The sequence below is a fragment of the Neolamprologus multifasciatus genome, chromosome 11 (genome assembly GCF_963576455.1).
Source record: "Neolamprologus multifasciatus chromosome 11, fNeoMul1.2, whole genome shotgun sequence".
NCBI lineage: Eukaryota > Metazoa > Chordata > Actinopteri > Cichliformes > Cichlidae > Neolamprologus > Neolamprologus multifasciatus.
The window spans coordinates 18410340-18431472 of NC_140449.1; the positions used below are offsets into that span (position 1 = coordinate 18410340).

Genomic DNA, 21133 nt, shown 5'->3' on the forward strand with positions numbered 1-21133 from the left:
ATTGTATCATTTAATACAGTAGTTTCTAACAGTATATATGCTACTTGCCATTATTTACTGAGATTCCTCAGCAGCCTTTCAAAGACTTTATGATGACATAATCCCCATAACACACACACATACATACAACCTTTTCACCTTAATTTAACTACACATATGACCTTTTCCCCGGTAAGTTTCTGACATGCTTCAAGACAATTAGATTTCAGCAAGCTCTAGAGCCAAACACGATTTTCAGACTGTGTGCGTTTAAGTGTTAGGTTAACATTTCAAACTGCCTGCCAGTAAGTTTAGAACCGGACATGCCTGTCCCCGCTCAAAGCAGAGGTCATCTTGCTGCATAGACACCAAGCAAAGTTACAGTAGAGGGGTGCTGGGGATGGGTGCTGGTGGGGGGGGGGGGGGGGGGGGGTTCCCCATGTAGCACCCAGCCTTCATGCATAACTGACCACACTGTCAGGAAAAATGAGTACAATCCAAAATAAAACATGACAAATAACTGTTAAGAGCTTTACATGCTGGACAAAAACATTTCCAAGGCAGCACTGAAGGAAGATAATTTGTTAATGAGAAAACCAGATTTAAGCTACTGAGACGACTAATTCATATCATACAAGCTCAGACTTTGTCAGCTAAATATGCAACATCTTGGTCAGTGTTGGACCCTTTAACAGGACCGCAACTCAAATTCTCTACTGCAAATGAAAGCCTTGCATTTAAAACGCTTCCTAAGAAAAGCATAGACTTATCAGCTATGTGCACATTAATATTTTGTCATGTATGTGAAAGCAGCTTTTTGCTGTTTTAGCAGCTGAGGTGAAGCGACTATTACAGTTTGACACTGTAGTGCACTGGTCCCCACAGCATAAAGTTTATAAGGTACAGACTGAAAAACTGGAGATTTTGGTCCATATTTACATGACAGCATCTCACAGATTTGTCAGCTGCACATTCACAATGCAAGTCTTTGGTTCCACCAGATCACAAAGGTGCTGTATTGCACTGAGATCTGGTGACTGTGGAAACAATATGAATAGAGTGAAGTGTCATGTTCAAGAAACGAATCTAGCATTAACGAGGTATTTTCATTTTTTGGACCACTCTCTAAACCCTAGAAATGGTTGTGTGGGGAAAATCCCAGTAGGGCAACCGTTTCTGAAATATTCAGACCAGTCTGTCTAGCACTGGCAGCAATGCCATATTCAATGTCACGAAGTCCCCTTCCTACCCCATTTTGATGCCCAGGTTGAACTTCAGCATGTTGTCTTGACCGTATGTATGACCCTAAATGCACAGAGTTTCTGCTGTCTGATTGGCTGATTACGTGAGGCTTTTTTGTGAAATAGTGTTATTTCAGTATGCACAGCCATTTAAATTACACCATTAAAGCTCTAAGGCCAAAAAAGTGGTGACAATTCTGTTACTGTAAACTGCAAATTGATCAGTAACACCTGCACACTGTTTTGTAAAGCAGTAATATTGACAGGTATTAAAAAATTAAAATACTGAATGCACTAAATTATCATTTTTTAAAAAGCCTAAAACAAAGGAGTCCTTGCATCATTGTTCTAAAAGCTAAAATTAGTCTGAAAATATTTGGAATGAGCGGCTGGAGACTATCATATCACTCATGAAGTCATCAACATAACTTCAGGACTTTTCTGTATCTTGAAACTGCTGTTGCTAAGTGACGGTGGTAAACATGGAGGGCGAGTCAACCAACCAGCCTCATGAGTCAAAGTTGGAGTATGAAAGGCGAATTTACGATCTCCAAAACAACCCTTAATGAAGAGCACTGTCACCAGCAGCACACGTGATGCTCATACCAACTGCTGTGTGGTACCTCGAGGTTTCCATAACAAATGTTAACAGCAACATATGATGCAGGCAGGGTCTAATTTGATCCTCTCTGGCATTTCTGACAACAATGTGACAAGGTGGGTCACCAGGCTACATGTGTGTGTGCTAAAACACAGACCACATCTACTCTTAAATCCAGTAAGTTCCAAACAAGCCAGAAAAGAAGTGCAATTCATCAATTAGTTCGGTACAGTACTGAGCAAATGAAGAGAAAAGGAAGTGACACATTTACTACCGGGACACACCTCTCATGAACCCCATCTGCCTGCTGGATGTCACTTAGCTGAATAGATCTGGCATATGCTGGGCGAGGATAATAACAAAAGCCAGAGTGAGAATGTTTAAGAAGTACAAATCACATCATTAATGTCATGAATTGGAGGCAGAAATGTAATTTTAACAGAGTTATGGGCTTGAATGGTTCCACTTCCACAGATCGAGACCAAAAGCAAGTCCACAATAAAACACTACCTCATTATGAAAGCAAACAGAATATAACAAGCAGGCTCAAAAACTTAAAAAAGGCCTAATCTCAGAGAATCACGCCAGGAACAAAAACCAGAATAATTATAGAAGAAAAAGTGTTTGAGAGTGAATTTTCACAAATACTGCCTGTAGAATTAGAGGCCACATGTGAGATTAATGAGGCACAGGCCTGACAAAGCGGGAAGGCACCATCTTTTCTCAATTCCGGATCAAGATGTAAACAATGTCCCACCCTCTAAACAAACGGGGAGCAGTCCTCAAGGGAATGTAATTGTTATATCAGCGTGCTCCTAGCACTTTCTCCTAATAGCAAAGAAAGCAGCCTTAAAGTGAAAATCTGTGCTGATAGTGTGCAACTAACTGTGAGAACAAGATTTTAGTGTTGATTATTGGCACATGAGAAGCACCAGTGAAAAAACAAAGAGAGCATTCCTGAGGTCGGCCAGTGGACAAAGCAGCATTGTCATTTAGTAAAGGCTTGTTTTGGAAATCTGGATGACACTTGGTGATGTGCAACGAAGAGAAAATGTGACCAAGGCTCTAAAAAACAGTGCACTGTCATGTCTACTCAACACCTTAGTGCAGAAAGCCCGGTGTCTTTATTAGCTGTGTTTTAGTGAGGGTTAGCAAACAAATAAAGTTCTTGGATGCTAAAAAGCATTAGTAAAACATAGGATGATTACATTTAAAGGAGACATTTGAGATTCTGGAAAAGTGTGATGAGATTTTGATGAAAAGACTGCTAGTAAACTTCACGTCTATATGGTAAATATTAAAAAAATATGTTAAGCCTAGCTTAGCATGAAGGCTAAAAGCAGCTAGCTAACGCTACATAAAGGTAAATTAGTTTTTAAATATATTATGTTTTGTTAATTACTGTGTGCAGCTTGTAATACAGGGTATGATATGCTGAGAGGATGGAGAGGAATCCCTTACCTACTACATAAACTGCTTTTTGTTTTGTGTTTTATCTAAATAAAAATGTATTTCACCTTCTGATTTTTAGCACTGCATCGTGAAACAGTCTATAAGGCAAACAACAATGAAATCAGAAACTGACTTTCACTTTCAGCACTCCTGATGGGAGATGACACAGCAAACATGGAGGTGATCTGGATCCCATTCTGTTTCAGCTTTTTATTCTTCCACCTTCACACCAATGCTGCTTCAACATGTAAACTGCAGCTAATTAAATAACAGAGAAATGAAACTGATTCAGAGTTGAATCTGAGGCCCATCAGGCGGCAAAACACATTACAGAGTATTTCATTATATTAATAAGAATTACATTTAATCCAGTTAAATTATTTATATGGAAGTATTACAGGTGTTGGTTGATTTGGTTTTTAATTATTATTAATTGCAAAGACAGCAGGGGTTGCATAAATCTTCTCAGAACAACATTTTAAAGTTGAGTTCCTTATTTCAAAAAAATGAACATTTAGGAAAAATAGAGAAATCAAGACATTCGGGACCAAATTACTCATCTTTCTGAACATATTTAAAAGAATGTATTTGTTCATAAAATTTCAGAAGAAGCAGCGGGTTTTTTAGCTGAAGCTGCACTCCACACCGCACAGATTACATATTCAAGTAAGAAAGATAACACTAGTAAGTGCAGATAAACCCAATTGAGCTCTTGTGACCATCGGAGATAAGAAGAGATTAGATGTGAAATTACAAGCTTGGGGACAGACATTATCAGATAAAGACATGCTTCCACCAATCATCTTGAAATGCAGGACTGCAGAGCTAGAGTGACATGGGGGATGAGAAGCCCCAAAAAGTTGCATATTCAACAGGACAAAGACAAATGCCTTCTGAAAAAAAATGACCACAAGGAAGACAAAAGGCAGCACCTTCATGTGACATAAAACAGACTCCATTGCGTCTGTCTAAAAAGTGATTGTGGTTAGCTTTTGTCTTTTCCAATAACTGTACATCTGAACAAGACAAGCAAGAGATTTACATAAAGCAGATTTTCCAACACAACATGACCTTGTATTCAGTTGTTGCATGTTGACGGACATGCTGGGACTTGATAGATGTAATATGGCTCTATTGTGTGAGTCGAAGGGAGTTTTTTGGTCAGACAGCAGCCTCAGGTATTTCTCTGCCTGTCCACCCCCACCCTGATTGTGACAGACTGTCACATGAAAACTAAACCTTTCCCAGATTCCTGTTTCAAATATGCCATTTGTGCCAGCTTAGCAAGCAGACGAAAGACGAACCTTAGGAAATTTAACCTCTAGCCCTGAAGTCATAGCCCACGTTTCATTTGCAAACCACTGAGCTTACTCTTCATTTCTCAGGGAAACAGGAGAGTGGGGTGGGAGTCACGAGTGTAGCCATAATGTTCTGTGGTGCAGAGGCTTCAAACGAAATCCTTTCTTTAAATTCTTTACATGAGTCACGTTTTTAGAGGTGTTGTCCAACCTGATAAACTCATTCACTCGATTCCACCTCCCAAAAAGACATCATTTCTGTATTTCATCAGACTGAAGCAATATTTAAAAATTTTAAGCACTGCGCAAAACCGCTGAGGCAAAAAGAGTCTCACTGAGATCAAGATGTTGTCATCTTTTTCCATTTATAAATCCTGAATTTCAAAATATACAGCCAAAGATATAAACAAAATACCTATTAAAGTCTACATTAAAAATATCTGTTACTGCTTATCCCATTCTAGGGCTGTGCCTCATCATTCCCATGAGAGAGAAAAAGTTCCCAGGATCTTGGTCCTACAGCCATATTTGGTATGCTAATACCCACTCAATCTGACACATTCCCAACACACAGGAACAGGTGTCTTCAAAACAAGGCAAAGTCTTAGCGATCAGGGTATCCTCTTTTGTGGCTCCACAAGCAGCAAAAGGGGAAAATTATATGGTTTGGGAAAACCGTGGCAGCCTAAGCACAGAGACCCAAAACACACACACAGCACTAGTGCTGAAATGTTAACAAGTAATTATATGCCTGGACTGCACTATAGAATAGCGATGAGACATAATAAAACCAAAGCGAGTCAGAGCACAGAAGGTCGTGGCTGATGTGCAGCTAGACAACAAACCCTCTCAAGATCTAATAAGGTGAATTCAGGGGAAGTTGAAAACATTTAACTGAGCTTCCATGAAAGGAATCTCTGTATAACTGATACAGCATCTAATCAGATATGGAAACTCACGCTGGATGAAAATGTGAAATGTGTTTGTGTCTCACCCATCAACATGGCAACTGGGAGGAGTTGAAACATCCAGACTCGGAGACGAATATGATGCACGTATCTGCATCTCGGTTACTGTCGCTCCTCTGACTGCTCGCTCACAGCAGCTTTTTGTTCAGCTCTCCCGTTCCACATGTGTTAGCTGTGAGCGGGATTTGTTTAACTGTCTGGAAAGCAGCCACTGTATGGTAATTTCTGTTGTGATAATTGCCTTAAGTACAGGTTAATGTGCGTGTACCCGAGCTGCTGGGCGAGTGAGCTTAACGCTGTTTGACGCTGACTGCGAGTTACTTGAAAACTTTAACAAGGCTGGGTGCAGGCCATGAGAAAAGCCTTGACTGGAAGCAGTTGCCTCCTATGACTTCATATTCAGCAGTCACACTGTGGCTCGAAGAGTTGTTTGTTCACTTTAACTAATCAGTAAGGACATTACACAAATTATAAATATGCTGTGTGTGGGTGTGTGTGTGTGTGGGGGGGGGGCAACAAAGAACCTTGGATTGTGTTCAGACTGAGCATCCTTTTAGCTTTATTTGCGCCTGCTGGTAATCAGGTCAGCTGTCTAACCATGTGTGACAAGAGAGAAAGCAAACCAAGCGCAAAAAAAACAAAAAAACAGCAGAAAATCCTCCAACCATGATGGGAGGAAATATTACATCTCTGACTATTGCTAACAGGCATCAAAAAAATGAGCATACACTCATCGTTGGCCTATATTCTGTGTGGCTTCAGACTTGTCCTCAGTACAGTATGAAATCATGTCAGAACACAGCGCAAAGTTTTAATGACCTTCAGAGTGCACGGACAGTGTGAAATGTTAAAGGATGCTTAGCTTTCTTAGAAGCTTTTCTTTACTGTTAGATAAAATGTGCAGCCCATTGTGTCTTTAAAAACCATCAGTGTGATCCAACATGTCTTTTAACGCAACATGAAAAATTACCTCTGAAGATTTACAGTGGCACCCGAGGCCAGACATTTATCTGCTCAGCCTTGTACATGTCTTCATATCAAAGAGGCTCAACCTCCTCTCGTGGCTTTGAAAACCCCAAATCAGCCATGCAAAATACCAATGTAGTGTTATTATCCTGAGACGATTACTCTTGAAAGGTTCGCATGAATTACATAACATAATATCATATTGCAAGCAGGTGGGTGACAGACACCATGTCCTCTGCTGCTGCAGGAGCAGCAGCGTTGCGTTTGCACATATTTTATTTGACTAAATTCTCCTTTGAATTAAAGATAAAGTGTTTATAAGTGCTCTTGCTTTAGTGTATTTTCAGACACTGCTGCAGGAGGTCACTGTGTGTACAGTTATTTGCTCATTTTGAATGCTTTTGTAACCATATTACAACCAGGGTGGGTTACAGACATTTCCAAAACACTCATGACTACAGCAAAATCCCTAACGCAAAAGATGGCCACTGCACAATATTTCTGTAAATAACTTAGTGCACAAATATTCATTTAAACTCAGTACAGTATGTGAGTTTTGTTTACCTGTTCTCTCCTTTTGCATTGGAGGGCGGTGGGTGCAGAACAGTTTGGTTGTCCTCCATGTCCACGACACATTTTGTATTCAGTTCAATTTCTGCAGAGAAAAGTTTGTTTGGAAAGTGAAGCAGAATGCGGGGGTGTGAAGAATAAAATCGGAGTTACTTTGGCCTTCTTTAAACTATTCTCAAGTCTGACTTCAGGCTCACAACTCAAACTGAAAGCAGCAATGGCGAAGAAACCAAAAGTTTATGGTAATGTGGCACGAAGCCAAGGAGACAGAAAGGGAGTCTGCAAGCAGAAATCGTCGTTATAACACTTACCCCTGCGGTTCATGGGCCGAACTCTCACTGCAACTTTTACCTTTGTATCCGACATTTTCGTCCACTTTTCACTCCCACCCTGTCTATTCGCCCAGCTATCAAAGCAGAGTCTCCGACAAGAAAGCCCGGCGTTTTGCCAGAAAAAAGGGCAAAAGAATCTAGCTAAATAATCCCAAAAGAGTCCGATCCTCGATGAGAAGTGATGGGAAAGCGTTCATTTTTGTCTTAGTATCCATCCGGGTTCGCTTCTTGTGCAAATCCAGCACTCAGCTCCAGCCCCAGACAGCATCCCCACCGCCATCTTCCACTGGGAGCACGACTGCTATCCTCTGGCAGACTGGAGAGGCTGTGCCAAAGAGGGGGAAAGGATTTACGCACCCCGCCGGCGCATCGGCGCATTGGGGGAAACCAATGAACGAGAAATGTGAGCGTGTGTGACAAGTTAGTTCACGTGCATCAGTGAGCATTGAGAGGCAGTGCGGAGCTAGGAGTCAAGTTAAACAGTTGTTATCAAATATGATTTTTGGCTACGACTTATTGGCGCTTAGTTCTCTCACACATACACACTGAATTGTTTAATTATTTGCATTTTTGGTAAGCAAGAAAAGGGGTCAAAAATTTACAGTTATTTAACTTTATTATAAGGTTTAGCAGAATCATTTTTTGACCCACCACCTCCCTTCTGTTGACGTAAAGCCTAAAAATAATGTCTGTTTTTCACTCTTATATCCCCAAGCTGCCAAATCTAACCGTTACATTAGCATTTATTCTGGGCTGTTTTGAATTTCTTTTTAAAGTTTAAGTTTTGCCATTTGTGAATCACCTTAAAGTTTTGCATTAAAAAGCTCTTTTATGTGATATAATCTAATTTAAAAAAGTCTTCTGTTATACACGGGAAAAAAATAAACATATAATCTGTAGTTGTGGCATATAACGTTTGTACAATCTATGTATGGTCTCACTGTCTGCTGTTAGCAGCTGGACCTTTATTTCTCAGATAGTTTCAATTGGCATCATTTTTCAAAAGCCTTGGATCAGTTCAGAGACTGAGAATCATCACATTGCTATATTACACCGTCATTAAATAACACAACATCATTGTCAACAACTGCTACAACATTAACACAATAACAGACATAATTTCATTCCTGACTTCCTGCTGAAACTGGTTTCACCATATACAACCTTTTGTTTTATTATTATTTTTGACACTTTCAAAGTAACACAATGACATTTTTACACTCTATCTATAGTAAAACTTGACTTGTAAACTAGTCACAGAAGGCAACTCAAACAAAAAAAAAATTAATACAACCTCTCATCACTTCATCCTGTGATAAGCTACATTTCACTTCACTTTATTTAATTTGTCTCACTTGAACAGCTACTTTGGGATTGTTCATACATAAACTATGTCACAGGTCCAGCATCAGATTTGGGAGAATAAATCTTCACTGTATGGTCGCCACTGTCCAGTGTAATGAGAAGGTTGTTCAGTAGCGCTAATCCAACAGGGCGAATAAGATGGTCTCCCACAAGAGGAGTACCGACTGGGCCACTCTGGAGCTTCCCTAAGCTCCAAATCATCCCCTGGTCTGAGTCAATCACAATTAGATCTCCATCTCTGTCGAACGCCACGCCTGAGATGCTGAGCCTCACTGTGGACTGCAGGGTCAGGCTAAAAGTGTCTGTCTGGTAAAGGAGGTGGAACTCTTTTGTAAACACCCTGAGCCTTCTGTGTTGGTGTCTCTCCGTTGGATTGGTGACATCAGTTAGATGCTCCGTCACTGCAGTGTTCCCATTCACGCAACAATAGGCCACCGCTTTAGGGCACTCGAGGTCTGAAATGGTTGTTTGATGCTCTAGAATGATGCTGTGACTATAGTCCACCCTCACCTTGGAGAGGGTGCCGGCCTCAACATCAGAGACCAGGATGTGTCCACAACTGTCAGTGTCCACGCCCCAGGGCATCTGGAAGGAATCTTTGATTGTCAACACGTGATTCCCCCTGGATGTGAACACTTTTACAGCTTTATCACCTGCATCAGTCACAACCACGTGACCAGCTGGGGTCACTGCCACGTCCACTGGGTAACAGATGTCCCCACTGGCGGCTCCTTTTCGCCCAAAGCTGTGCAGCTTCTTTCCCTGTAGATTGAACACCACCACTCTCTTTTCTCCATCATGGACCACAACTATTGTTCCTGAGGACCCCAAAACAGCTATTCCAGTTGGGTTGATAAGAGTCCCCCACCCACCAAATGCAGTACGCAGGAGAAGAGTTGTGCACGTCAGAGCTGTGGGAAAGATAAAACCAACTTTTGCTCTACACGGAGGAGCAGACGGTGAGGGACTTTGAGACAACAGAAGATCCTTTAGGTCACTAAGAACCTGGCAGTGGGAGGTGCTGTCAACACTGCATAACTGTCGACAGAAAGGGCACTCCAGCTTCCTCAGGAGAGGGTGGGACAAAGCTGTGATGCATTCCAGACAGAGTACATGGCCACAGGAAAGGTTCTGCGGTCTGCGCTCCCTTTGCTGAGAGCTAAACGTCTCGAAGCAGACTTTGCACTCCAGAAGGTTGATCTGTATCTCTCTGATTATCCCCTCTGGACTGAGGCAGCCACGATGTTGGAGACTCTTTGCCATGACTGAAATATCCTGTTCTTTAAACCCTGTGGAATGGTTCAGTCAGCTGATGCAGGCAGCAGCAAATTCAGGAAACCAAAATAGAACGCGTGCCAATTTACGTGGTGAAATAGAGAATCATGGAGAGGCATATGAAGCACAATTTTGTGTAAGCACTCGTGCCCTGGGCTTTTAGGCCTCAACTGTCACGTGGTATTTTGCACATAACTAAGGCTCTCTGCTGCCCTCCTTTGGAACAGTCACAGAACCCAAATTGCAGATATCACAGAGTAAATTCAGTGACAAAAAAGCCTGTATATTACTTTTAAAAAAGGAAAGAAAGAAATATGCCTGGCTGGAGTTCAGTGCACAATCTCTTAAATGTGCAACAGTGTGTCTGCCACTACTCATGTTTAAGACTATATGTTTATTTCCAAAGGAACAGCAACCGTACCTTCAAATACATCTTGCTGTAGGTCAGCATGCGGCAGCTATTTCAGTCTGCGTTTCATGCTGTGCAGACGGAGTGAAATCTGATCTGTTATGGGCCGTGCTTGAATCAGCCAATCCAGCCCTCCTTTGCTGCAGCGGGACACTCCTCAGGGGTCAAACAATGTCATTTAAAATTTCTCTTGTTAAGTACGCAAACACAGAGGGGCTTCCTGCTAATAGGAATGTGACAGCAAGTAAAAACGACCAAACAAGATTAAGAGGAAATGAAAACACTTTTAATACATTTCACAGTGGAAAAGAACAGCACAGGTCGTTTTCAGCAGAATTGTTTTTGGCAAATGACATCTAAATCCACAGACGAGGTCCTATTTAGTGTCTACTGTATGTAGCACGGGAGCCAGGTCTGTTCCAGAGAGGTCAGTGTCTGGATTGTCAAGGATTATGAGGGATAGTTTATCTGTACTGAGATGATACTGACATATGAAATGGAAATATAACCTTCAAAGAAAATACTCAAGGCCAGAAGAATCAAAGACACACAAAAAAAATCAGTCTTAATAGAAACTGAAAGAAGATAGGAATTAAAAAAACAAAACAAACATGCAAACAGGCACAAGGGGTGAATTAAAATGTTACCACGACAGTGAAAAAGGTTCACATAACAATACTGGCATCTTGCTGTGTGGTGAATACAAAGACTCTTGTAACGGTTTCCTACTACAACACTTGTTTTGATTGGAGTCAGCCATGCAAATGCAATATACACAACAAGGTCAATCCAGACACAGACAGAAAAAACGGACAATACATGCAGTAATTTGAATAATTATCTTCTCTTATTAGTAAAAAGAAAAAGAAAGAAAAGAAAAGAAATTAGCAGCCACAGGAGGACAAGGAGAGTAAAATCACTCAAGGTCACAATGATTCACAAAATACTCGAACATTACTTAATGTACAGTATTTTCAATAAACTTTCTGCAAAGTGCTTAAACTGTGTGCTTTGCTTCATTACAGGCCAAACACAGACCCAAGCCGGTGATCCTACCACGCTAAAGCTGTCTGGTATTGAACTCCTGCCCACATTCAAGTTAAAAAACATAAAATAGTGAACATCTATGATGTAAATAGATAATCAGTGACAGACATTTATATAAAAATGCTTTAGCTTCTTTTGTGCTATAAACATAGACGCTCCACTAAGTGATAAATTCTACATAATGGCTTTTAACATTGAAATGGGTTTGATACCAGAGTTGGTATAAACCAGTCAATTGTACATTAGCCTTTAATGATACTGCTTCATAGGATAACTGAATTATAGCTCACTAGCTACAATGATCATGCAATTATATTTAGAAATGGCAGTTTTTGTTGCCACACCTTTCTCTCACACACTCGCACAAAATAAAATTCTCCCACTCTTTCATCCAAAAAGCAAACACAAAAAAAAGTGATCAGTGGTTTAGGAGCTTTTATGACTACAGCACACACCAACGTGTGTATCTCTGGAGTCTGAGCCACTGTGCACTCCTAATAACACTGCATGGACCTGTTTTTCCACTTCTGCTGTCTGCACGCCATCTACTGTAGGTGGGTGGCTTTCTAGGCTTCGGTTACATCAGGAAGTGGTCGTAGCTTTACCCTCTTCTCCATCTGTAATCTTTCACACTTTGGGTTACCCAACAGCCTCCGCCTCCAACTCCTACTGGCTGTCGAGGCCGTTGATGGATTTGGTCTTTTCTGAGTCCTTCTTTCTCTGTCTGGCTTTAGGGCTGTCACCGTCTACATCAGTTTCTCCTGAAACATGAAGCTCACATATTTCAAATGAACCCATAAAGAGATGTAATTGCACTGTGTTTGTTCTCATACATGTATGAGTATGCATATGTAAAGCACTATAATAAACACTAGAGGTCACCCCTTTACAAGACAACAACTGAATACTGGTATGCATTTTTTAAATGTGGTGTGCTGGATGAATTACAGTGAAGCCAGTGTACCTTTAAATCCCTCATACACATGGTCAGCAAACTCTGCGAAATTACTGTCTTCACATTCTGAGAGGCTCTGAGGGGAGAAAAGGTTTAAGACACATGACACACACATACCTGTAACTGGACAGAGACCATACTGTACATGCATCACGACTAACTGACTCCGTACAGCTTTCTCTGTAAACAAGCCAATAACAACCCCTACAAGGAAAACCTTGAATGTTAATATTTACTAATGATCTTTGAGAGTAGATGATTATTTAGCTACAGAGCATTAAGCATGGTTGGCTTCACCCAGGACATTTGGCCTTTTGCCATTCAGGCACAGATGTCAGTTTGTTGTAGCTTTATTTAGACGTAACAAGAGTTTACAGAAAGGCTCTGAAGTGTGATGCCTGATGCTATTGCACTGATCTATATGCGAGTAAAGTTCAACTTGAATCCTTTTTTATATTGTTAATGATTGTGGGTGTGGGGTATGGCCAACCAAACCGTGTATTTGTTAGATAGGCTGAGAATAAAGAAACAAGTTGGGATTGAAATTAACTCCAATTTGCACATGTTTTAAGTGCTTTTATGGATATTCACATTGTCTTTCCTAATTCCGATCATTCCTGTCCTCAACAGAAGGGAAAAACTTCAGACTCCTGGCAACCACAGGTCACTAAGGAAACTATATTTTCTGTGAGACCGGTTGGCAAGGGGTTGCTAGTGGTCGCTGGTTGAAAATGGTCATATACGGTGCTGCACCGATAGCCTCTTAACACTTACTAGCTATCAGCTGAGCAGGGATACTTTTACTCTGAAGTGTGACACCTTCAGAGTAAAAGTTGTCTCATTTGAAATGTTTTGGTTGCAGTGGTAAAGCACAGCTTTCACTTTGAAGGGGATTGTTCTCAGTTTCTTGTTGTACTGCTCTTCAGGTTTCACTACTGCTCTGTGAATAGTTAGTCTTGGTAAGTTTTTGGTGCAGGGACTACACTAGTTTCCAGAGGCTGCCAGGGGATTGTCGACTGGTCTGTAGGCCTGTGTGACTAAGGCCTTAAATTCTTTGTAAATACTTCAAGGTCTGAAGCAGTTAAATGGAAAATCTCATGAAAGCTAAAGCAATAAACATACCTTTTCCCTTGGACCATATGTTTCTGCGTACCATACCATTCCATACAGGCACAGGAATGTAATGAAGGCCTAAAAACAGAATGAAGGGAACAGAAACTGTAAAATGATTCATGGAAAACGTGTAAAAAAATTACTTGCAGCATTCTATTTTATTTGTATGTTAGAATATTCATATTAAAAAACAAAGATATATGTATGAAAAAAATTATACGCATTTTTCAGTGCATGATAGACCTTACCAAACACAAGAGCCAGAGGATCACATAGAGGATCTGTGTTTTTGAGAACAAGTCCTGCCCAAACTTAATGCATGCCAAAGCCTCCAGAAAGGCTATTGCCCTGTGAATGAGAGGGAGGGGGCAAAACAAACATAGTTCAGTATTTTAACTCACTGGTAGCAAAACGAAGAGAAATCCAAACCTAAATATAACATCCAAATCAAACATGTCAGTTTTGGGCTTTTATCTGAGAGCAGTGCTTGGGTCACTGACCTACACATTTGAACTTTTTTGGATAAAAATATTCCTGTTGTAGGTCAGCTGTTTGACAGCTTAGTCCTTGAGTGAGGCAGTGAAATGCCTGCATGAATACCACTGTTCATAATCTCTGGTAGCTCAGGTAACATCTCCTCCTTGAGCTGCTGTCACTGGCCATGGCTATGTGTACACAGCACTAAATGTTCATAGGAATACAAGATGTTAAGCAGGCTTATTATTAACAATCTTTAAAATCAAGGTTACTTACCCAAATACCCAACACTGGGTCCCAACTCTCTTGCACTGTGTATCTGTTAGGTACGCATAATACTGCCTGAAGGAAAAAACAAAGCAAATTTTTAGCAAATTTCACTGGAACTTCTAGTCTGTGTCTCTGTTTCCTTTTACCCATCAGCCACATAATGAGGGTAAATGCATGAAATGATATACCTTACTGTTGGAGCTGTGATGATACCGATGAACAGGATTCGACACCAGCTAAGAGCATGGCTTGCAGGAAAGACGAAAATGTGCTTAAGGAAGAATGTGTTCAACTCAGTAAGCTGTGAAAAAAAGAAAGAACAAATGATAAAAAGGACTATAGTTAAAAACAAAAGCAAGTATAGCATTGTTTACAATTATTCAGACAGTAGGACATTTCTATTCATTTTAACATACTGAAACTTTAAACTTAAACTCACAAAACTCTTTAATATACTCTAGTCGGCCACTTTGTTGGGTACACCTGTTGCACTTGTGCATAACGCAAGTATTTAATCAACCATCCGCTGAAGTTAGATGGAACCTTAAAGCAGATGTGCTACCTCAGCAGAAGACCACACCGGGTGACACTCCTAACAGCTAAAAATAGGAAACTGAGGCTACAATTTGCATAAGTTCATCAATCTTGCAAAACAGAAGTTTGGAAAAACATTGCCTGGTCTGATGAAACATGATTTCTGACATGAAAGCATGGATCCAATCTCTCTTATATCAACAGCTCAGGTTGCTGGTGATGTAATGGTGTTGGGAATATTGACACAAGATAACTCACCATGTAGCACACCTCAGATAAACTTCACAAACTGGTTTCTTGAACTCGAAAATGAGTTCACTCATTCACTCACTGTAGGGCTGTGCGATATGACCAAAATCTCATATCCCGACATAAGAATTCTATTGTCCCGATAACGATATAAATCACACAAATGTAACATTTTCTGTAAATTCTGTGAATCTCGGGCAGCTCGTCTTGCGGGAAGTGTTTCCAGCTGTGCGTCCTTTACCTGGAGTCGAGTGTTTTAACCGATGCATGAAACTATACATTTTTAGACATAAGTTGTAACGGCTGCCGTTTTCTTTGTATTTATGACACAGCGTGCTGCGGGGAAAAGCCTGTTCTAACGTTTGAGTCTAAGGTTTATTTTTTTAGCACCTGGCGGCTCTTTTTTACTTCTCATCCGTAAAAAAATTGCTCTTTCACGTGATTCAGTTTATTTTGAAAAGTCTCAACAGGATCTTGAGCTTTATTGTGAAAGGTTTATGTGGAACATAAACAAGCGGACACGCAAAGGTGTTACCGTCGCTGTTGCTAACGACAACGCATAAAAACAGGCGCCTGTCCGTCAGTACTGTGGTTATATTACATATAAGAGAAAGAGAGAACTTTAAGAAATATATATAGCCACTACAGTGACCATCAGAACGATGAAAAAATAGTCGTAAACAGTTTATTTTGCGACACCACGAAACAAACAATATAGTTTCATTTTACGCTAGACGTTTTTATATCGTCATACGATATATATCGTTATATCGAACAGCCCTAACTCACTGTGCACTCAAATGGCCTCCACTGCCACCAGATCTCAATCCAAGAGAGCGCCTTTGGGATGTGCTTAATGTAAGATTCACATGATGAATGTGCAGCTGAAAAATCTGCATCAACTGTGTGAGGCTGTCATGTTGATATGGACCTAAATCTCAGGAATGTTTCAGCACCTTTTTGAATCTATACATGAATGATTAAGGCACATCTGAAGGCAAATGTGGTCTTAAGACAAAAAAATATATTAGCATGTACTACTAGTTATAAACAGAACTGCATTACCCTTTTTAATATTAACATACTGTATTATAAAATCTAATTTAAAGGATGCAAAGGCAGCCAGGAAAACTTGCAGTTCAACTTTTCCTATCATATTTTAGCATTTTTAAAATCAAGCAGATAATATGAGAACGAGTTGGCTGTGAATACAGAAATGTTGCTGATGATGTTAATTAGATCTAATACAATTAGGCCTTTAGGCCTCTGCAGTCTGTTCAGTGTCATCAAACTACATTTACTCTCATGAGGTTCACTTGTTGTTCCACCAGATTTTTTAAGGATCTAACATTTCTCTCACATGTGTAAGCCACATTAGAATAAGCACATAATTAAAATTTGTATTAATTAAATGTATGCTCTATTTGTTTATAGATCAGCTATGTACTGCACATTCAGCCTGTACAACAACCGTGCAGGAAAAATATAGTAAGCTGTAAAGCTCTGATTTAATAAAATAGATCACTGTATATTTTATCATTGTTCAGGTAATTATTCACACAAACAATATCCTCCATGGTTTTTTGTTGTAGGTAGGAGGACCACATCCCAACAAACTAAATGTGAGGCAAACACTGTGTCTGTGTGGGGAATAAAGTGGGAAAACAGCAACAGTACTGAGAGGTAATCTGAACACCTTCAATTTTATTTCTCTGTTAACTTTATTTCTCTCTTTAAATTTCAGGCTGTATGTGTCCATAAATTGCCATACTTTCTTGAGCCATATCTGACAATTTTGGCTATTTTTTAATCCAAAAATACCCATATATTGCCTCACTTCACTTTGTATTAAACCACCCATGCAAAACTGAAAAACATTTTTCAGCAAAACCCCCACAAAAACTAAATATATCTTGTGAATATAGTAAAAAGCCTTCCCTTTGTATCCACGGGGTAAAAACCAGACAATGGAAAAGTGCATGTCCTGCAGAAGTAGTCAAACTGTGGGACACTATCTGAAGATGTGGGACAAGTAATAAAAACGCTGCACAGTCCCACATCAAAACAGGAATCTGGTCACGCTGGTGGGAGAATATTTATAACAATTGCACTGCTTACTCATTTCAGAAAAATGTAACATTTACTGAACTAATTTTGGGTTGAATTAAGGACACCATAAAAAAATTCTCTCCCAATGCAAGTCACACTTGGATTAAGAGTTTGGCAACAGTCACAGCAGTGCATTTAGAGGGCGCCTTTGTAAAAGCCCGCATTGGCAGATAATGAGGCGGAGGACCCGCAGCAATGTTTTTTCACTCATTTGGCCAGGAGCCTGTGTGGTTGAATTTAGTGAAGAGCAGCTCAACTGTCACCATGTGGAGTACAGCTGTGCCATGCCCAAGCTCTTCAACTAATTCTAAAAGACTGCTAATTACTATTTAAGGCCTCAAGAGAGTTCTCAACTGGCTGAGAGAGAGAAAGTGGAGGATGGTGCCGTTTCATCACCAAACACAAAAAGTGGAGGAACACCAGCCTTTAGCTTTCATCACCCTGGCAGCTTGTGGCTAGAAAATTTGGCAGCTATACTCGACTTTCCAGTGGAGAGCAATGAAGCTAACTTAAATTCTCCATCGTTTTCTCATTTTCATAAAATGCTCCCAAGTAGTTCAGCCTGTCTCATTCTCATGGGATAAGCTTTTAACATGCAGCCAGCAGGACACTTGAGCATTATGTGGGTACATGTAGGACAGGTTTTAGATTGCAGCCAATTAGATTAGCCAGGACTTAGACGGCAGAGCACACAGGATGATCTCTACTAGTCAGCACTAAGTCACCATGAGACGACAAAAGCAGATTTCTCACGGACCCACCTGCCAAATGATCATGAACAGGTAGACGCCCGTCACTCGCTGCAGAGAAGACTTTGGGTCAAGCCAGCGTACATAGGTCCAGCTTGCAGGGGTGAACTGCAACACGGCTCGTTTGATTTTCCCTGTGGTGGTGTGGATGTCCCTGGATGGAAAGCATAGAAGGAGGGTTTCAAAGGCATGCAGATAGATTTTCAGTAAGTATTATGTTAATGTTGGCTGACAAAGCTACATGAAAGCAATACCATCACATGAATCTTTCAAACCAATCCCCCTTGATAAAGATGTGGGGTTACTTTCAAAACAATTTATGAATCTTATCTATAATATAACTTGGTGCAAAAGAGGATAAAAGTTTAGACATAGCTGTAAACACATCCCACAACATAAACTCATACTTAATACTGGCCCAGTGGTAGGTCCTCATCTCCAAAAAGCGGCAGACAGTCATGCCAAGCCAGATTCCCCCTCCATTACACAGCAGAATATCGAGAATGACTTGGTCCCACCAGCATTCAGCAAAGTTAGGCAGCAGGTGCATGAAGAATAGCTATGGACACAGAAAAAGAACATTTAACAGAATAGTGTACACAATACATGCACGTAGCCTGCAATATTTTGAAGGAATATGTAAAATCAAACGCCACAATTCTCCACAGGATAAACCACTGACATCCCCAGCTTAGATGACCTGAAAACTTCACTGTTAACAAGAGAAACAGAGAAAGAAAGGCCAGCGGGCAGAGAGAAAGTGACAGCTTGTGATGGCAACCTTATCTGCTGTGTGCATCTCTACCTCAGTAAGTTCCCACGTAATACTGATGGTCCAGCACAATCCATAACTTCGAATGAGAAGTGCCTTCATACCCCAGCCCCAGAAATGGCTGAATGCAAAAATGTCAAAATGGCTCAGGATTCTCTCCCAGGTGATGACATGGCAGTTCACAGCGTATTCCTGCAGGCAGAAGTGCATGCAGCCTCATTAAAATGATTAATAATCCCTCGGATAGTGCCGCAAGTAGAGCATGTAAATCAACAGGAAAATGATTTTTGCTGCAAGCCTCCATCGCTCACCATTATGTCTGCCTCTCTTTTGGCATAGCGCAGGTTTGGATCCAGCCAATACATCAACTGCTTCACCTGCTGCCAGTTGAGGAAAATGATGAAAACCAGGAACAGGAAGTAGAGAACACTCAGACCTTGGCAAGAGAAGGACACAATGTTAGTAGAGGAAAACCAAAGATCTGAATAAAGATAAATTGTGTGAAAAATACTCACCAAAGACTATTCGCCATATCGCTGGGTGTGGTCTGGTGAATGGACCTAAAGAGAGGTATATTAAGACGCTGCATGAAAGACATGTAGTAACAAAGTTCTCTTGACTTCTCAGATAGAGTAGAAAAGAGCCATGTAGGTAGCAGTTCATTTTATTCCACTAATGGTAAGGTCTTTACTGAAGTTCCTCTTTCTTTCTAGCTACAGATATTCTTGTGAGAAGCAGGGTGTTATTTACAGTTCTATAAAACACAAGTGTGTGTGAAGCTCCTTCTAACCCACTGTAATTAAGGTCCTTTATGCAAACACACTTGACTGAGCTTCACAGAAATATTATTGTGCTGTCTTACCATTAGGAAATGCCAAAACACTGATGATAAGGAAGAAGGAGATGACAAGAATGACCCCCACCCAAAGATTATTGTCAGGGTTTCCATCATCTCTGCAGACAGGGAGGGGAAACAGAAAATTTAAATCTCAGCGACAGTCAGTTAACCTCAGTATCACTGCTTATGTTAAGTTAAAAAGCACATTTTTACAAGTATGGTTAACATCCTACTTAAAACTAAAGTGATGTGGATGCTCTTTAAATAGCTTTAAGCTTCTAAACAGCTGATAAAGAGGTCATATAAAGCAAACAAATACTTTAAATCTAACATTATGAGTCATGCCCTTGCTAGTTACACTGTTGTAGCTAATGCCAACACAGGAAACAGAGTCCCCTATTTGGTGCCATTGTATAACTAATGGATTATTGCTATCTGACGAGGTTAAAGTCTAATTACCTCACAGATTAAGAATGTGACCCATTCCCAATTACTGTAAGTGCGCAAAGCTAACGCTATAGTTAGCTAGCCTCCTAGTGTACCTGGCGCTCTCTGAGCATCACTGTTCCTGCTAGCACAGCTAAGCTAACCCATTAGCGAGCGCTAGCTGTGAGCGACTCACCTTGTGAACGCGAAGTACATCAAACTGAGCACGGTGCATGTCAGCAGCGTTATCGTGTGCGGCTTGTAGAAAAACTCGATTGTGATATCTTCGACCTGCTGCTCGTTTATCATTCGGAAATGCATCCTGTAATTCACATCATCCTTGCTTAAGGTATGGGATCCGCTATACACGGCCGCCATAGCTGGACGCAGCCAGGCAGGAGAGCAGCAGCAGCAGCAGCAGCAGCTCCTCACGGAAGCATGAGAAAGTGAGCCATCTCGACCAGTGAAAAATACCAGGAAAAAGAAAAAAACACCAGACACAGTGGAAATAGTTACATTACTAACGGTACAGCAAGCAAAGCAAGCGGCAGAATTAGAGAGGAGGAAAGACTGTTAAGAGTCAAACTGTTCACTTCTGATGTTGATTGGTTTGCATGCTTGCTGGGAGTGTCTCGAGGCGGAAGAGTTCACGTGCTCGTGTGCTGATTGTTTTTAGCATGGCTTCCAGGCAGGGACTTTATGGCATGAGTGACTGCGCACGTTCTTGACTTCGAAAATCTCTCAGTTAATTATGTGACTACAAAAAAACACCTTAAAGCTATGCATAGGTTTTGGCGGCTTGCACAAATTACAGGCGGACATCCGTTTGCATGTAAAATGAACGCGTTTCCTGAGTGTTTTCTCAGAATTGGATGCGTCACTTGTTTAAAGACTTAAGTTGGTGCGTGCTTGTCTCCCCCCTGTGGCCCCTTATGGTTTCACATGCCGCGTTAAACAAAGCTCTCCTCTCCCTGCAGGGGTCAGAGGCATCCTTTATACAGCCTTTCATCAGAGGTAAAAGAAGTACTCGCACTTAAAACAAATACTTTTCACATTTTACTTAAGTAAAAATATTTAAATGAAATGTGCAAAAAGTGCTTAAAATATGAAAGTAAATCATTAGATATCAGGATATGTT

The 21133-nt window shown here is 40.7% G+C and overlaps 3 protein-coding genes across 7 annotated transcripts in view; all 3 read right to left on the reverse strand.

Annotated features, from left to right (window-relative positions):
• Positions 1 to 7719, reverse strand: part of kif13a (kinesin family member 13A) — a 38717-nt gene extending 30998 nt beyond the window's left edge. For 4 of the 5 annotated variants that reach the window (XM_085176411.1, XM_085176410.1, XM_085176412.1 and 1 more), the window contains exons 1-2: positions 7387 to 7719; positions 7070 to 7160 (exon numbers count right to left, since the gene is read on the reverse strand). In XM_085176411.1, coding sequence (XP_085032537.1) covers positions 7070 to 7160; positions 7387 to 7441 — 146 coding nt within the window. In that variant the 5' untranslated portion in view covers positions 7442 to 7719. The remainder of the gene's footprint in view (positions 1 to 7069; positions 7161 to 7386) is intronic. The other variant, XM_085176413.1, reaches the window with a different exon arrangement.
• LOC146508171 (E3 ubiquitin-protein ligase NHLRC1-like) lies at positions 3905 to 10592 on the reverse strand. The gene has a single exon (XM_085176426.1). It carries the CDS (start codon positions 10033 to 10035, stop codon positions 8797 to 8799), a length of 1239 nt encoding a protein of 412 aa, XP_085032552.1. The 5' UTR covers positions 10036 to 10592; the 3' UTR covers positions 3905 to 8796.
• A 128-nt stretch (positions 10593 to 10720) lies between these two features.
• Positions 10721 to 20815, reverse strand: ptdss1a (phosphatidylserine synthase 1a). The gene is made up of 13 exons (XM_085176425.1): positions 20192 to 20815; positions 19594 to 19685; positions 19247 to 19291; positions 19043 to 19167; positions 18765 to 18923; positions 18367 to 18518; positions 17972 to 18113; positions 14507 to 14619; positions 14325 to 14390; positions 13820 to 13919; positions 13581 to 13649; positions 12468 to 12534; positions 10721 to 12264 (listed from the first exon to the last, which is right to left on the reverse strand). The coding sequence occupies exons 1-13, from the start codon at positions 20371 to 20373 to the stop codon at positions 12170 to 12172; spliced, it is 1407 nt and encodes a 468-aa protein (XP_085032551.1). The 5' UTR covers positions 20374 to 20815; the 3' UTR covers positions 10721 to 12169.
• Positions 20816 to 21133: the final 318 nt, after the last annotated feature.